This window comes from Montipora foliosa, chromosome 11 (assembly GCF_036669935.1).
Source record: "Montipora foliosa isolate CH-2021 chromosome 11, ASM3666993v2, whole genome shotgun sequence".
Lineage (NCBI taxonomy): Eukaryota > Metazoa > Cnidaria > Anthozoa > Scleractinia > Acroporidae > Montipora > Montipora foliosa.
This window is the reverse complement of record NC_090879.1, coordinates 28,334,508-28,353,261: the sequence shown is the minus strand read 5'-3', so window position 1 is coordinate 28,353,261 and position 18,754 is coordinate 28,334,508. Positions and strand designations below refer to the sequence as shown.

Genomic DNA, 18,754 nt, shown 5'->3' with positions numbered 1-18,754 from the left:
ATTGCCCCAGACTTCACCACAGGAAACGGATGTGGCCACGTGGGGTGAATGAGAGTCTGGGACTTATATTTTTATGTCAAAAATGAGTGATCAGGGGGAAAATTTTTGAGCACAATAGTGGAACTTTTTGAGCATAATAGTAATATTTTTTGAGCATAAAGTATTAGCATAATAGTGAAAATTGTGAGCATAATGTGGACAACCCTATTACGCGGACGAGCGTCGTTCAGCTGTCAACTGCACTCCCCAGTCCTTTTGCTTTCGAAGTTCTATATGTAGTACTGGGAACGAAATACCTCAGTTGCCATAAAACAATTTTGGGGAGCGGGCTACGAAGTCGAAATGACGGCAAAAAACGTTAACGCTCTCGTTTTCTTCGTTATTCTGTTTGTGTTGGAGGAGTTTTGTCTTCATATAACGGTAAGTTTGGTTGAGAATGATGAAAAATCTAGCTGGATTCCTTGGTCCATTTGTTTCGTTGCTTAGCAATAAGCTCGATTTTTCCCATTTTAAAGCAAATGCACCTTTGCCATTCGCACTTGATAAATTTGATGGGGCTGGGTATTAAGTAAGTTTGCTAGCCTTTACCCTTACCTTATTGTTGGAAATATCTTAGGTAGCAAAGGCTTAGACTTATCGGTCTGTAAAACAAGTTATTCACATTAAATAATACTAAGCTCTATCTGGTTCTTTCTGAATTAATATATTTCAAAATGATGCTGTTCAGGGCTTTGGTGGTTATGAGCCTGACTCCATACATCAAAGGTCTCGCAGAAGTGTCTATGCAATGTCTGGTATGTATTATTAAGATGAATGCTGCTTTTCTTTATGATTGTTATTAATTTTACCCTCATCAGCAAATAATTATTGTAATTTGTGATAATCTTTATTAGTATCTACTAAAACAGTGGATATTGTTGAACATGCATGCTGATTGGCTACTCAAACTCCGGATATCCTTTGCTATTCACCTCTGAGCAACTCGCGCAGAATTGACGCCTGAAAATGTTGTAATCTTTGCAGGAATAATTGAGTTCAACTCATCTTGTGCTATATATTATCTCACTGTTTTAGTATATACTTAAAACAACTATTCACCTCAGCGTTGGTGGCTAGTGGTGGATGTTTACCGAGCCACAAAGCGGCGAGGTAAATATCCACCACTACCCACCGGCACTGAGGTGAATAGTTGCTAATTAGTGTAAGTTGCTATTTTGGCAGCAAGTAGCAGAGGCCTGGTCGAGACTAATGCGTGCTTGGAGTGCCATGTGGTTGCAGTTTTTTGCCACCGTTAGGCAAGTGAGGTATTCTATGGTCAGCCTTCACCGCATTCACTAAAGTTTCCTTTAACAAATGAAATGATATATGAAGGGAATCATATATTGAACTGCAGACACAAATTCAAGTGAAGCTATGATCCTTGTAGTTATGAACACAATTTTAGCGATTGCGTAGAGACTGGCCTGAAAAATTCAGGACTGCAATGGGGTTTGAACCCATGACCTTGCGATGCCGGTGTGACGCTCTAACCAACTGATCTATGAAGCCACTGATGTTTGGAACTGGTCATTTGTGGGTTCTAATGAAATGATATATGAAATGAATCATAATATTGAACTGCAGAATCCAATACGAATTCAAGTGAAGCTATCATCCTTGCAGTTATGAACGCAATTTTAGCTAATTGCCTCTACAATCTCTGTGGGAATGGAATTTTATTTTTATACACTCAGTTTCTTTGGTTTTAGTTTTATAAAAGTATTTTTTGGCTGATTGTTGTGAGAGTGAAACCTAAGAGGACCCCAAATGTGGTGGAGAGAAAGGCTAGTCATTTTTTTAGTGTTAGATTTCTAGAAAATGCCCTTGAGAAGTTAAATTTACAATGCAATGTTATGTTGAAAATGAAATGTATGATGGAATTATTTTCTTAGGCAAACCCCAGCCGTCTCATGAATATCCTCTTGTTCTGTTCTCTGGTGTGGATTATGACAGCACCTATGACAATGGTTATTACCAGCTGCTGAAAGAGAATGAGTTTATAGTATGGGGCAGGACAATAACTGATGAGCAACGGGAGTTTCGTTATAGATCAATCACATTAATGCCTGGGAGAACACTTAAATTTAAAGGTAATTTGTGTTACTGTTGTATTGCATGAAGTCCAGTGATGGCAACTTTCCTGTGTGTCGTAATTTGCCTACATTTTTGGCTGCAGGAAGCAGTTTATCTTCAGTTGGTGCAGCCAAAACAATGAAGCAACCATCACTTTACTTAAAGTGGTACTACAACCAAAAAAACAATTCTTTTTTTTCTTTGGATTTCAAAACTATGTTAACTAAACACTAACTGACCCAAGTTTTAAGTTTTGATTTTAAAAAGACACCTGTTTATTTTAACTGGAATTTTCTTATTTATTGGTCTGCCATTACTAACTTTAAAATCTTGAGAGAGCTGGGTCGAGGAGAAAATGACGTCAAAGACTCACAAGTTTAAGAATGCAATGCTTGTGTACGCGGCCGAATTAATATGCAGCACAGGAGTTTCGGGCTTTCAGACTTTTAAACCCGTGTTTTGCATAATGTAATAAATTGCGTTTACACGCTGAAATTTTAAGCTAGTGAGTAAATGACGTCATTTTCTCTAGATCCAACCCTCCGAGGTCCAATCGGCCAGTTTTGAACGTGAGTAATGGCGGACCGTGAAATCCAAAACTTACACTGAAAATAAACAGCCTTTGGGTAAAACTCAAAGCTCAAAATTTTGCCAGTTAGGTGTTAAGCAAACACGCTTTCAAAATCTGAAGAAAAAAAGGAAATGATTTTTTGATCATAGTACCACTTTAACAATGTTTATAGAAGGTCACGATAAAACATCCTCATGCTGCCAGTTTTGCAGGCTAGAAGTGCAGTTAAAATAAGTGTCTCAGGACACGAGTCATAGCAATCAGTCCATTACTTTAACAAAATCAATGTGGTTTGAATTCATGGAGCATGGTCTTAGTCCTCCAAATGTTATCTGTTTAGTGTCAAGTAAATAAAATATTCTATTTTAATCCTTTCTACAATCGTGGGAGTATCAAGTATTTATGAGTCAATGAATCAATGAGTCAATGAGTTAGTGCAGTTACCCTAACCCATAAAATGAAAGCTAAAATTTCAGAGAGTGCTTAGGCCTACCGGTAATCACTGAAACGAGGGCTTAGGCTTAATCAATAAATTATTGCTATAATTTGACTGTGAGTCTCATTGACTGACATGACTCATGAGCCATTGACTTATTGACCATAATCCATTTGAGTCATAAATAATGGGACCTCCAATCGTGGACAAAACTCTTAAGAAATGACCCTCGCAAGCGCTTTCCAGTTGTAGGCCGACAATTTCAATTGACTCCTCTCCCGACTCCCCCATCTCAATGTTCTTTTCTGGGGGTCATGAACAGTTTCCTGGAAAGCAACACTTTTCAAATCAACATTGGATAGGGGAAGGGGGAAGAGAAGTAACTGCTGTGGAATTCACATGGAAGAAATAGTGAAAAAGTCCTTTTTGTTGGTTTTTGTACAGTTTTCTTAACGAGTTTTGTGGAATTCACCATTATAGCCTCGTTAGTACAAGCAAATTTCAAAAGAAGTTTTGTTGCAAAGCGAGGGCAGTAAGTCTCATTACCGGTATCATAAATATAAAAGACCTGTGGTTGTCATTTACAAAAGCGGTCTGTAGACTTCTTGATTGAATTTGTTTATTCTGTTACAAGTGATAATATAATAATATTTTTTCCCTTTCTTTATAAATGGCAAAAATTTGCATCAAACAGCTCAATTGCAATGGTTTGATGATTCATTTGAAATTGGCTACCACACACTGTTTTGTTGAATTTTAGCTGAGGTGCCTTAAATCATGCAGTTGGGTATTTTGTTGCATCATGTATAACTAAGTGTTTTGATCATTGGGATTTATCCAGGCATGTGGTTCTGGAAAGGAAAGTTTTCTCCAAAATGTCCTTGCAAATAGTCCCCTTTCCCCAGGGTATGAAATCAGCATAGCTGCCGTGACATGATAAACAAGATAAAAGGATAAAGGCTGCAGGTGAAGGGGTTTTTGTTGCCATGAAGTTGAGTTTAATCTCAGACTGTTGATCAAAGCATTGATGGATGCATCGATGTCTAAATGGAGGGAAACATCAAATTAGTTATTAGTTAATATTTAACTAAATTTTATTAGTTTATTGATTGAATAATCTCTTTGCAGCTGCCTTTTCAAGTGGAAACAAATTCTACTCATCGATCAGTAACATTACAAATATCTCCAACATCCATCTGTGGATGTTCAACAATCAAGATGTTGGTGGTTCCTCAGGCATCTGGTACACACAGTGGCTGCATTGGGAGATGGACTTTGCAGTTAAAGTGGATCCATGTCCAAATTGCACCGCTCCTGATTGCGGTGGAAGAACCTGTTATTTTGGTACTTGTGGTGTGGATAACGAGTGCCAGTGTTTACGAGGATATTCAGGAGAAAATTGCACTGAAAGTAAGTACAGTGTAGTACTTTTGCAAAAAAAAAAAATTTACAATACTTTGTTCACGGTGGAGGTGTGCATAGCCATCAAATGAAGTTAGTCCATGCATTGTACTTATAAATAACCTGAACTGAAAGAAATAATTCAAATGAAACATGACATGGTTGAGAATTCCAACTGGTAGGCAGGAACCAGTTCAATGACTGTACCAGTATTTACAATGCCTCTTAGAGGTGACATGATGGTGCAACCTTGTAAGAGAAATTGAGCCATTGGTCAAAGGGGAATGGAACCTGACACATCTTCATGCCAATCCAACCTGACCAGTGGGCCAATTACTACTCCTGAAGTGGTCTAGTTTCCATTTCATAAAATTAATTAATTTAAAGGGCAAAGTAAAGAAGCTTCCCTGATAAACACAGCAGTATAATCAAAGCTTGAAGCTTGTGAGGATGTATGTAACTTCACAGAAGCCAGAAATAAAGAAGCACGCGAAAAAATTATCCATTCTAATTGGCTACTAGAAAATTTATTTCGGGTAACACAGTGCAGAAAAGTGTCCATTCAGGGCAAGAGGTAACATTAGTCATGGCTAATAATTCATGCAAACCCACATATAGAGAACAAACCATTGTTTATTTCCATATGTTGCGATTTGTGCTAACATGAATTGTATGCCCAAGCCGTGCATAGTGATTCATCAGTAATGAAATACCGGTATGTCATTCATGCTACATGATATGCTTGTGTTACTTCTCCATAATAATTATAAACTACATACTAATAGGTAATCACATGATTTTTCTTGTGCAATTTGGAATAACTAAGCACTTGTAACTTCTTTCAAAGACCACAAATCACACTTGCCCTACCACATGTGCAATTTTTTTGTGATTTCTCAGGCTCATTTATCCCAAATTGCCCTCAAAGTCATGTGATTACCTTTCAAAAATACACTGTGTTGCAATACACTAAGAGACCCCTTCAGGAGAAGGCAAACAATTGGCTGTTTGCCAAGCAAGGCTCAGTTAAATACTTAGATTTATGGGACCGACAGGCATAAATTCATTTGATTAGCCAAAGCTGAATTTGAACCTGGATTATGAGGCTTGAGTCATTCATATGGTGAAAATGTGTGTCCTACACCAGCAATGAAGCCATAATAGGATTAGTGTTCCCCAATCTCTCTCAAAACTGAAGAGCCTTTTTACAGTCGAATTATGTACTATGGACCTGCAAACCCAAGGTCCTTGCTACCGGTAGTAGGTCATGCATGCCTTGTCCAGGTTTGAGAGAAAGTTGCAGGTGGGTATCCAGTTTCACCTGTAAAAGTGTTTCACAAAGATTTCAATGTTTTTAACGTATGATTGTATTACAAATACATTACTTTGTCTTCATTAACAGTTGCATTCTTCTTGAGTAGAAGTAAGTTGATGAATACCACACTTTAGTCTAATATGATACTATTGATATTTTTTATTGCAAAGTTTAGTTTCTCAGTTTGCATTGTTTAACTTGTATTTCTAGACTGACACATCAATTTCAATTGAAATACTGATTTGCCTCATTTATTTTTTTCACATTTCACAGGACCAAATGATACACTTAGCTATCCATCAATTCAGTATCCGCTCATTTTATTCCCAAATGCATACTTCACTGGAACGCCAAAACAAGTTGCACCAAACATTTTTGAAGTATTTGCTCAAAACACCCAAAGCCAGCTGGTCTATTCATATAAATCCATGCGTGTCTTGTTCAGAAGGAAAGTGACCTTTTCTCGCGTTGATCACAATGTACAGGTAGATATTCCAATTGGGGGAGACATTGAAGATCTTCCATCTTTTATGATTATGAACGAAGAAGTTGGTGACGAATTGTGGATGAACTATTCCCCTGCCATTGAACTGAGTTTTGCTGTCAAGGTGGAGAATGTGCCTGCATGCACTAATTGCAGTGAAAATGGAGGTTCTTGCTTCACTAAAAGTTGTATCTGTCTTCCAGGGTACGGTGGAGTTAACTGTGACGTCCACGCGTAGATTGTTTAAGGTGGCTCTAACCTGTTTGAATACTTTGAAAAGACACTCTCTTTAGAAAGATTGGCACTACACACTGTATCACGTAACAGCAATGTTATGGTACCGTATAAAGCACCAATTATTGCTGAACAAGATGCGGTGATCATTGTGACGTAATAAGTTACCTTGGCAACAGGAAAGCCCAGCAAAAACACCCCATATTTTGGCTTTAGTTGATCATATCTCACAAACAAACTCGGTAACCCTCATTTTTTTTAATTGCTGGAAAGTGATCAGACGGCCAAGATGAAACTTTCTGCAAAGTTTAACCCTTTAAGCCCCGAGGGGTTCCCCATTGACGAGTAAAATCGTCTGGTGTTAGACAGAGTAAAATCTATAAGTGCCATTTGGCACTATCGGGGCTGAAAGGGTTAAAAAAATCTGTGCTGCACAGTCAGAGCCACCTTAAAAAAATCACGGAGTTAAGGTGGCTCTGGATCCGCTGTACAGAACTTTTTTAAACTTTGCAGAAAGTTTCATCTTGACCTTCTGATCGCTTTACAGCAATAAAAAATGGGGATGGTTGTCACCAGGTTTGTTTTTGAGATACAGTGTATGTGCAACGAAAGACAAAGTAAACGGTGTTATTACAATACAATACATACTTAATTGACCGCTCCCCATGGGGGCTTTTCAGGGCCAATGAAACACAACGAAACGACGAAACAGAACAACAACAACTGTTAAGAATCCCAACGCGGACCGGAGGCAAACCAGTTGGCTACTTACAAGTGCAGCTGGGAAATTGAACCAGGGACTACCAGGATCAATTCAACGAGTGGTTAGAGCGGGTCTTGAACCCGGGATCTCCGGATCTCAAGGCCAGCGCCCTAACCTCCTTCCTTATTTCAGGGCTTTCCCGTTGCCACAGTGACTTGTTTCTTCATCTTGTGACCGCTTTACTGGTATTATTACTTACTAATTATGACCGCATCTTGTTCAGCAGTAATTGATGTTTCTTATGGTACCATAACATTGCTAATAGTGCCAAACCTTCTAATAAGAACGTTACTTTAAAGCTTTGAAATTGGCTTGAGCCACCTCAAGATTCAACTCACAAGTATCATTTTTTCCCATTGGAAGTTGTCATTGGTTAATTGCTGGAGACTTTAAGCAGATCTACGACGTCATCTCAAAATATAACTTGGCACTATCGTAAGTAGGCGAATCGTCCTAACAAAAAGTTCTTCGAAACGAGAACTTCACAAATTTGCGTAATTAGGGGCAAAAGCAATATCTTTGCGCGCTCTGCACATGCGTTTTTCATTTTTGTCCATTTCTTTGCTGCCGTCAGCAAAACAACAACGTGAAATAGCTAAATTTGAAGTTAGTACAAGGAGATAAATTTTCATTTTCTCCCCTAAATTTAGCGTGACTCATATCAGTTTGTTTCTTGAGGGACTGCCACACCGTTGTCGTGTTGAAAAACTTGGAATAGTGGCGGATTGATTACAATAACGCGAATCGTCGTAGTTGCTAAAGCTCCTAGAACCCTCAGATAGAGCGAGTTTCAATCGAGTGTCGTAAAACGAAAACCAAAGTAATTACTTTGGCCAATCAAAAAGGACGGAGACAATCCGGTAAACCAATCAAAACTCTAAGCAATTACACGTAGCCGACTCAAAGCGCCGAAAAATGTACACGCGCGAGCCTCGATTGCCTTTGGTTTCACTTCTGTAGGGGCCCGTTTCTCGAAAGTCTCGAAACTTTACGGGCCATTTTCAAGGTCACAGTTCCCTCTGTATCTCAAGAACGGAGAGGATTTAAGTCGTCAAACTTCACAGTCATTTTTCGTTTTGTTACCTTGAAAACATGTTAAAAGATCGGCTTTCAAAAACAAGCGGTTGGCAGTTTCGCAAATGGCTTTTCGGGCCCGAAAAGTTTTTGGGACTTTCGAGAAACGGGCAACTGGTTGGTTGAAAAAGTGGCGCGAGAACTCTGAACCAATCACTGAGTGAAGTAATCATAAACGAATGCAATTCGCTAATTACTGTCGACACTCAATTGAAAACCACTTTAGCACGCGCGCTGTGATTAATAATGGTCATAGGATTGATTGGAGTCAAGAGAAAATGAGGGGACAGAGAGGGAGGCTCAGGGCGTTGGCCGGGATATGTTATGTCCACGACAGTTATTTTTAGACGAGCGGAAGTCTTTGTTCTAGCGGAAGTCTGTCTTCCGAGACGTCCGCATGCAGTCTTGCCTCGCTCTCAGGTTCTTAGTGAAAAGAGACGGCGCAATGACGGCGCACGTGGAAGGCTGATGAATATTTATTTTCTTTCAAACATCGGACCGAGGTTGGCCTGCATGCGGACGTCTCGGAAGACTTCCGCTCGTCTAAAAATAACTTTCGTGGACATGACATATCCCAAGGGCTGGACCGGGAGCCTCCCTCTCTGTCCCCTCATTTTCTCTTGTTGGAGTGCAATTTGGTCTGTAATCATACGAGTGATTAACAAAATCGGACGACTGCGTAGCGGGAGTGCGATTTGTATAATCACGAGTATGATTACAGACCGAATTGGACGACACGAAGTCCTGTTACCAATTCATCATAACCATTACAATTTCCGAGTAAACAAAATTAATGCCCTCCTTTTTGCCTGTCTAATGTTACAAATTTGTCCATTTTGGAAAATCCCCAGTTTGGTAGGGTAAGTGGTTGTTGCTATGGTTATATGTGATAAATTCTGTGATTGGTGGATTAAGCTGAGTGCACTTAATATGATTGGCTAATGCAACTGTCCGATTACAGCTAGCTGTCCAATTTTCACTGTCCGATTTCCACCCTACACAATAATTAGTGAAAAATAAAGTAGTTAATGCGCCAATCAAATTTGAGAAAATTGTAATGGTTATCATTAGATAAATTATGGGGCCGTATTCAAGAGCGGCCCGCTAAATTTGAAATTTTGATAAAACATTTTCAATGTCGTCAGTTACATAAACTTGTTAAACTGTTTGAATCTTGCTAGCAACTAATTCAAACAACCAAGAAGATTTCGTTTTTCGGATTTTGGCACGGCAATGTTTGTGGGAGTTGTTCAAACCTTCCGCTTGACTTCAACCTGAGTTTCCCTTCTCGCGCGGTCGATTACCACAAAAACATAATAAACATCTTATTGACCTAGTTTTCTCCGTCAGGTTACGGATCCTCGTTTTTCCCGTTGATTTATGGCCCAAGCGCGGAAAAACACTCGGTCCGTAATTTTACGGTACGGACCTCGAACTCGGTTAGCAAGAGGTAAATAAGAACTTTTGCAGCTCATTTGTAACATTTTTTAGCAATTATTTAACTAGGATATATTTATGGCTACAATTTTCGATCCAAGTCTATGTAAATAAGTTTCAGCTTTGTGCGTCGTTTTCGTTTTTATTAAAAATACAATGTAAAAAGCGCAGTACAGTAATGTAATGTACAATGTAAAAGCGCAATGTAAACACAAAGTTATTAAAATAACTTTTTGTTATAACCGAGATAATTTTCTTTCATTAAAAATTACATACTCAACAGAATATTGCGTTTCGGATTGGTCAATAGGGAATTTAACTGATCTACGACGGCGACGTCGACGAAAACGCCACCTCAAAATAGAACTTTGCTCTAGTAAAAGTCTTTCGCGATTATTGCATCTCGTTCACGTCGTACAATGTGGGCGAAGTTTCCTAAAAATAAATTGGTACGAACGGTTTCCGACTGAAAATAGAGAATGAAAGATGCCCGCATGCTCACGTTGTCGTCAAAACCTAACATTTCGTGATTTCACGTCGTCGTTATGCAGAGAACCGCAAAAATATGAGCTAAAATCAGTGCTGCACGTGGAGCACGATCATTTATGCCCTTTTAACCAATGATATTATTGTTTTGTGGCGATGTCGTAGTTGTAGCCGTCGCTGTTTCTTAAATTCCCGGGAATTTAAGATCTACGACGGTCGACGAAAATGTCACCTCAAAATATTAATACTTTGCGCTATCATAAGTCTTTCAGCGACGAAATAGAAAACGGGGCAAAAATAAATAATTTACTTAATTAAATTTTTGTCTTATGGTTGGCAAAGCAAAATGATCTCTTCCTCAAATGAAGGGTTATCCTTCATTGTCAGTTTGCTCCAAATTAAGTATTATCCTTCATTTAGATTACTCTGTCCCAGGACTTTAAATTTGTGGTAGCAAATAAAAAGAAAAATTAAACGCTGCCCCTGGACAGGATTTGAACCCGGAGCACCTACTTTGAAGGAACTGTTCTTATCCACTTAACCACTAAAGATCAACTGACTAGAAAATGTGCCGATTATAACGGATTATTTATCAAAACTAATTAGTATATATATAAAATCATTGCTGAATAATGGTCTGAAGGTTGATTTTCAAATGGTTAGCTTTCTCTTGAAGTTTGGTAACGGACCTTTTTTCACTGTGTAAGGTTGCTTCTTAGTGGGTGTTAATACACGATTACAGCGGCACTTTTGGAAGAAAAAATTTTTGACATTAATAAAAAATGACATCCTCGCAGTTATTGATGTGGTAGTCTAGTGGGTAATTGAAGGGGTTATTAATCACACGTTCCCAGGTTCGAGTTCTGCGAGTCCAGTCATTGGGGTTTGGCTTTTAAAAGAAATATGTTCATTTCCCATGATCCCTATCAAGCTTTCAGTGTCCGAAATGAACGATAATACTTCACTTGGAGGTTTATTCATATGGGATGTTGACAGAGGTTAAGCTGAACGTTCTATGATATGTTGTTTTTTTCCTTTAGTTCGCCACGCAGAAATAATCTTCCGCGATTACGATGTTTTCATCTTTAATCTGCAACGATTATTCGTTTTAATGTCAACCACGTACTTCTATGCCGTTAATTTGCTTCCAATTCTTAATCATATCAACTTTTGTATTTTGTAAAGTTACCGTTCTGCTTTGAGTTTGGAAATAAATTGCCGTTCCCTCTGCGAGGTTTACACGACCAACATTTGTGTCCGAGTTATTATATTATGGAACTTAAGCAACAGTGGCGGCGGCAAAGAGAACGTCACAAATTTACATATTCAGTGGACAAAAACAATAGCTTTGCACCCCCTGCACGCGCTTTTTTAACTTTTGTCCATTTCTTTGCCGTCGTCAGCAAAACAACAAGGCTTGAAGATGAACGTCAGTATGTGAAGATAAATTTTCATTTTCTCTCCTAAATTAAGCGCTGCCCATAACGCTTTCCTTCCTGAGGGACTGCTACACCTTTGTCATATTAAAAGGCTTGGAATAGTGGCAAAGTGATTGCAATAACGCAAATTTATGTTCTAAGATGACGTTCTCATTGCCGTTCCCGTCGTCGATGCTTAAACTCCCCAAGGGAAAAAAACGAGACGGGGGGCATTTACCATTGCACGGAAATCTGGTTGGAATGGAACGCTCGTAATGGCACAGGATTTTCCCTGTGTTGCGTTTCGCCAAGCCCGAGTCTCTCGCGGTTCGAAGAAAACAATGACAAATGAAAATGGCGGCTGCATCTGCAGTGTCGAATGGCGGGAAAAGAGGCCAAAGTGAGCCGGGTCGAGTAAGAGTTTACAAATGGTACAGGATTTTTGCTGTACCATTTGAATTTCCAACCGGAATTTTCGGTTTTTGTTGACAAATGGTAAACGCTCGGGGTTCTACGTCTTCTGCATGGAAGCATTAGAGTTAAGTAAATGCTTTCACAAGCTCTTCAGCGTCATTTGTGCGACATTTATTTCCTTTATCCTTGAATGTGTTCATACTACTTTTATCTTACACAAATACTGACGATACTAAAACTTGAACGAACGTTTACTTTTCTCAAGAACGACAATGCAGTCGTCAAGCATGCGCAAACGCAAAACTCAAGGCGTTAGCCAGCCAAGCTCATTAAATATTGGTGAATTAAGAGCGGTTTTCAGTTGTAATTTCACGATTTCGAAGTTTTGCATAGGTACGCTTGTTGAATACTTTAATTACATGATTTCGGCAAATCAGAGGCGAGACAAAACCCTTTCGCACTTCTTTTCCCGCCCCTGAAGTCGGTTCATGATTGGTTCCCTCAACGTGGTCTGTGACGCGACTGATCTCGTTCCTATTTCGCAAAACTAAACTGAAAACCGTATGACCGGAAGTTGGTTGCATTTTCACCTTTCCGGTGTAAAAATCATTCATTACACAGGTGACAGACAAATTGATAGCCTGCGAAAGCGGACGTATTTCCGGCCAGCTAACAAGTTGACCGAAGTAAAAATAATACTGGAATTTACATTAACTGAGTGAGAATACATAAAATTCTCAATTAAAACAATTTACAAATGGATTGACGATTTGTAAGTTTGCCCAGAACAGATTCCTCGTAAACCCCATAATAATACTACGAGCAAGGTAAAAAAAAGGGGACATTTGAAGCGTCAATAGGCCATTTTCGAAATATCAAATATTCAGCTTGATAGTGAGGCAGTGAGGAGAAAAACAATAGAAACACGTTGGAATGAATGTGAAAAATATTTGCATATCAACCACTTCCCTTTGTCTTTGTCCTCACAACCTCTTTTTCAAGCTGAATTTTAATACATCGAAAAGGGCCTATTGTCACTGTATCCCAGAGATTTAAAAGAGGATGGCTGGTATTGATTTAGCCAAAGGCTTGTTAGGACATCCACAAGATGACCAGCCTCTATGAATGTCCAGCCGTAGGGAGCCAATGATTTAAAGCTATGCGTCTTCTTCTTATGAATTTTCTCTCGGACCATCTACACCTAAAATAATTTCTCTCGCCGAGCACTGCCAACTTAGAAAATCAATGCGTGATGCCTCCGTCAGAGGTAGACAAATAAACTTTCTCAACAGTAACTAGTTTGGTTTTACATAGTTTCACTACCTTTGGCAAACATTTATTTCACTTGACTTCCTGAAACAAGCTTTTCCCAATGTTAGAAACAGCTTGCTTTTTACTGTGATATTTAACTGTAATATACTGTCTTTGATAAACTTGACCACACCATGATGTGCAGTAAAATGAAAGACATGAAGTACAAGCATTACCGGTAGTCAAAGAAGTAAAACATTTCAGTTATTTTGTCAATCAAAGCCAAATTTCAAGCAGGAAACTGTGCCTTCCTTCGAAAATGAATTGTCAGAGCCAAAATATGAAGGAGGGAAGATGAACACACACCTTGGTGTCTTTGAAAATCCGATTCCTTCATTTTTTGTGTACAATTTAAAACAGTTTGGTACAAACCAGCAACCAGTAATAAATTACCAAAGACGTACAAAAACTTGATATGATTTTCCCAATTCTAAGGAAAGAAGCCATTCATTACAAACACGATGAACGTCAGTGTCTTGGCTAAAAACAATCATTCATTTTAACTTTGCCTTTCCAGCTTATTTCTTGACAAACTCTGCAACATGTGTGGCCAAGCTTTACGCAAAGATCAGCAATTTATCAACCAACTGTCCATGTACAAGGCTACTACTGATTTCAAAATTCTTATTTACAAGACTGTATAATTTTTATTTCCACAATTGGTGACTCATAGTTTGGCCAGACCCCGGCATGAGACCCACTGGGTACCCACCATAATTCATACTGTTTGGTGCTGGACCAGTTGTGACATACTGAGCATGCTGCTGCTGAGGAAATGACATGGGCTGCTGTGATGACATCCAGCCATTTCCCATCCCTGGCAAGCTTGATCCAAATGCACCCTGTCCACTCTGCATGTTTGGCTGTTGAGCAGCTGTCTGTTGTTTAAGTCGCATCTGTTGCATTTGTTGTTGAACCTGTGCAACCTGAAAACCACAGAATACCAGTTAGTTCTGCTTGTTTGGGTCCTAAACAGCTGTCTTACAGAACATCCACAAAAGCATAGCTTCTGACGGTGGAATGGGAACAAGTTAGTAAGAATGATTAAATAATTATTCTGACCGCACAATATAAAGGCCTACATGTATAAATGGTTAAGGGATAGAATAGGATATTTTCAGTGTCTGGCAGGAGATTCTAGACAGTCTATGTATGTCAATCACAGTGGTAACTACCTTTTGCTTACGTTTAGTTTACAATACTGTATATTTGGAAGGATAAGACTTGTTCATTTGTCACCACATCTTTTCCTTTTGTTAAGTGAGTACCCTTTTCCCAGGATCTGGGGCTACTGCATGAGATGAGCAATACATTTCCACATACTTTTTGGCCACTTCTAAGAAGTCTTTCTTTATTACATGAATCTAGCATGGTACAATTGCATAGTTTTTGTGCTTATGTTACAGTAGAGTGAATGACATACCTAAGGAGCTCATCAAGGGAAGCCTCTATACAGACAGACTCTCCACTAATTCCTTGAGTAACCCTTTCCCGAGTAAATGTATTTTTAGAAACAAATTTTTCCCATCAAAAGTATCATATTTCCATGAAGCTGAGATTGGCCTGGACGATGGTGGGAGCGCTGAATCTCCCAAGGGAGATTGGCTTTTACAACAGTGGGAGGGTTGAATCTCCCAAGGGAGATGGGCTTTTACAACAGTGGGAGTGTTGAATCTCTCAAGGGAGATTGCCTTTTACAACAGTGGGAGTGTTGAATCTTCCAAGGGAAATTGCCTTTTACAACAGTGGGAATGTTAAATCTCCCAAGGGAGATTGGCTTTTACAATAGTGGGAGTGTTGAATCTCCCAAGGGAGGCATTCTATACATAAATCTACATATGTACTTGGGAAAGGGCTGACTGCAAGTATGGGATGAATTCCTGCGCACCCCTAATAAACCTCTTCACATTGAAGTATTGTGTGAGTGTCGATGCAGTCAGAATATGAAGGTACCGTAATACAAGATGTGTACATTAAAAACTGTTTTTAAAGGCACTGATTCCAATCAAAACTAGTAAACAGATGCTTTACAAGTTTCTATGATGGTATTTAACCCTTTGACGCCCAAACCAGCATAAACCGGCCATACTTAGTATTTTACTCTGTCTAACGCCAGACGATTTTACTCGTCAATGGGGAACCCCTGGGAGTCAATAGGTTAAAAAATATTTAATACTTTTTCTCACCACCCGGGAGAATATTAGCCCAACCGGGGTGAGATGTGTTACTGAGTCATTGTGATAACCATATAATTATGGCATTGCGTGCAATGAAAACACCAAACCTGTCGGGGAGTGTTCCGTGGTCTAGTGGTCATTGTGATTACCTCTGCATGAGGAAATACAGAGTTTGAATCCCTCTTAGGCTGTCTTCTCTGAAAAGCGTCTCTACTAGGCAAAGAAATGTTACGCACGCGCAGCCAAATCACGACCCCAAAAGATATAATTATTTTAAAAAGAGAAGGGTCAGAGCCGAATCCTATACTTTTTTCCTCAAACAAAGTAAGAAGTGTGGAGGGACCAGGAGTTACACAGGGTTCACTGAACAAGGTTTTTCCCCTTACATTTTACTACCTGCAGGCTACAAGCACAAAACTTGATATTCTGTCAAAAATTTGGTTTTATCAACAGAGTTGATAATGTAAATTGACCACCGTAGAGCTTTTAGAATCTCTGTACGGTGGTCAATTTACATTATCAACTTAATTGATAAAACCAAATTTTTGTATACTACTTCCTCACCAACGCAGCACCAGTTTCTTGAGAAACAGAGGGTTACATTTTTGCAAACGTTGGCCATGTAGCACTTAAATTTCAACAGAATTAACTATTGGAGGGTAATGTGAATTGCTAGGTTTCTACTCATGTAAACCATGTGAGCGTTAGCCCTGTCCTTGTGTGGGCCCAATTCCCTGGTAGTAGGGCTAACAACATTTATTGATTTATACCAACAGGAAACAAGAAAGTAATACATTGATTTTTGAAACTGAAAAATAAGGTATTAGCTGCCTATAACAACCGTAAGGGCTAAGAAAATTACGCAGCTAACACTCACATGGTTTACATGGGTAGAAATCTAGCACTTTACATTACCCTCTAATAGTTAAATTCTGTGTTATAAAGAGTTTGGAAGAGGTTCCACTGTAATCCTGGCATTAACAAGAGCTTGCAATCTAACCTGCTGTTGCTGTTGTTGCTGTCGCTGTTGCATGAACCCTTGCTGGAGGGGATTTCCCACACCCTGCGTCATTCCCATGGGGATGCCCTGAGCAGGCATTCCCCTTATATTGTTGAACAATGAAGGAGGAGTATTAGGGTGTGGTTGCTGCTGTGGGGTGATGTACATTCCGCCAGGGACTCCATACATTTGAGGCTGATTGCTTTGGCTTTTGGGGGCATACAATGCCATAATGCTGTCTGTTCATTGAAAAAAGCAAAGATATCATTTAATTTATATTGCCGTAATTTTGTTTAAGGACGGTGCCTACTAATTAAAGATATTTTTGCCCTGGTGTGTGATTATGCAGGAAATGTAGATCTTAACAAGTGTTATTGAAATCCAAAAAGAAAATTGGGGGTAACCACACATTTTTCAAAGATCAAAGTTTAGCGGGTGACTATTATTTGCCAAAAGGTTGGTTGCCTGAAGAAAAAACAATGGAAAACCCAGCCCAAAAATAGAAAATAAATCACACAAGATCATCGGTTTTCTATTCAGTGTCAATGTCCGATAATGGCCTGAAGTTAACAATAACAATTAATTTTCAGCAGTTGAGCATTTTCCCATGTTTTGAATATCTGTGGCTTTTGCAAAAGATGGTCAGATAGGAAAATTCAAGAGACAATGTCACAAACAAGTCACTGTCCAATCAGATCAATGATTCCATTTGGATGATGCTAAAACTTGAACCCAGACTTCCAAAAAAAAAAAAAAACAAAAAAGGCACACCCTTAAAACTATGGCATACTCAAGCTGTGTGATGGAATCTAAACATGGGGCGCCTTATTTGCGAGTGTGGGCACCCAAATTTCTGCACAAGTAGCCCACTTTCTTGTAAATTTGATCCCAGCTGGAATTAATTAATTCTGGGCTCTTGAAAAAATGACTTGGGCTACTAACTTTTAATGTTGGAAGCCCGAAGGGCTCCCGGAAAATTTTCTTAGGCAGCTCAGCCTTGGAAATCCTTAAATTCCATGACTTCCCCGGTTTTCCATGAGCAACCAAGCATTTATCAGCCAGGGCAACCAAGCACTGAGAGAGGTGCACTAGAATCGTCAGTCCTGGATTCAAATTCTGTTCAAGGAGGGATTTTTTTCAGGCTTCCACTAAAGCTGCTTTAGTTTATTGCAACTGTGATTATTCTTGCCTAAAATAATTACCACTGCAGCTTAAAGGGGGACTCCGACGAAAAAACACGATTTTTTAAAAAGTCTCAAATCCTCGAGGAAACGCCGCCAAAATGTTGCATACGCTTTTCAAATAATGAATTTAACTTACTTTCACCAACATTTCAATGTTATTACGTCGAAATACTTGTTTTTCGTAGCATCCGCCATTATTGCTATGTCGCCTGCATACTTTTTCGAGAAAGCCTGGAGCGAGGACTTATGACGTCACTTACTCAACATATCGCTCGCTGCTACTTGAGTAAACAATGGAAAACATGTCAGAAAGCGAAGCTTCGTCTTTTATCGATCATGATTTATCGACTTCGGAATTATCGTTTGACTTCGAAAAAATATTCTGAGTCACTTACCTGTAATTATGAAGATTTAGACTCGTGGCTACTGAGGAAAAAAAAGCCGCATATCGACGAGAAAGAGCTCAAGAGAAAGAACAAGAGGAATGCTTCGAGATCGTTTGAATCAACTGATACTAGATGGTATGTTGGAGTCGTGATTTTGTCTGTTTACTATTGTTCCCTTCATTTGTAAAAATTCAAATTTCTCGTTATTTTTTCTAGGTGCAAATGTACGTGTTGCTCTTGGGACGCGGTAACAAAGGCAGAGGAATGCTTCTGCTGTAGCGAAATTGATCGGTGCCGGGGGAAGCTGGAAGCAGTTGCAGATGATAAAGTACTACCACCGATCGGCCTGGATTTCAATCTTGTTGTCTAGACGAGTGGGTTTGAGGAATAGCCGCCAAAGGATTAAGAAACCGAAAGAACGAGCGATACACACATCAACGTATGATATACCCCATGAAGTCCCAAACAAGACGAATAAACTGTCGGTATGAAACTGATCGTAGAAATCTATTCAGGAGCAAGGAAAATTATTGCCATTGTCGTTCTTAATT

The 18,754-nt window shown here is 39.2% G+C and overlaps 2 protein-coding genes across 2 annotated transcripts in view; one reads left to right on the top strand and one right to left on the bottom strand.

Moving 5' to 3' along the window:
- The first annotated feature begins 288 nt into the window (after nt 1–288).
- On the top strand, nt 289–10,181 carry LOC137977779 (uncharacterized). Its single transcript, XM_068825110.1, has 5 exons — nt 289–420; nt 728–794; nt 1,932–2,129; nt 4,248–4,529; nt 6,109–10,181. The coding sequence occupies exons 1-5, from the start codon at nt 343–345 to the stop codon at nt 6,555–6,557; spliced, it is 1,074 nt and encodes a 357-aa protein (XP_068681211.1). The 5' UTR covers nt 289–342; the 3' UTR covers nt 6,558–10,181.
- Nucleotides 10,182–12,294: 2,113 nt separating this feature from the next.
- The window catches only part of LOC137977778 (uncharacterized), a 12,079-nt gene continuing 5,619 nt past the window's right edge, over nt 12,295–18,754 (bottom strand). The window contains exons 2-3 of the mRNA XM_068825109.1: nt 16,634–16,872; nt 12,295–14,382 (exon numbers count right to left, since the gene is read on the bottom strand). Of these exons, the coding sequence (XP_068681210.1) occupies nt 14,104–14,382; nt 16,634–16,872 (518 nt within the window). The 3' untranslated portion in view covers nt 12,295–14,103. The remainder of the gene's footprint in view (nt 14,383–16,633; nt 16,873–18,754) is intronic.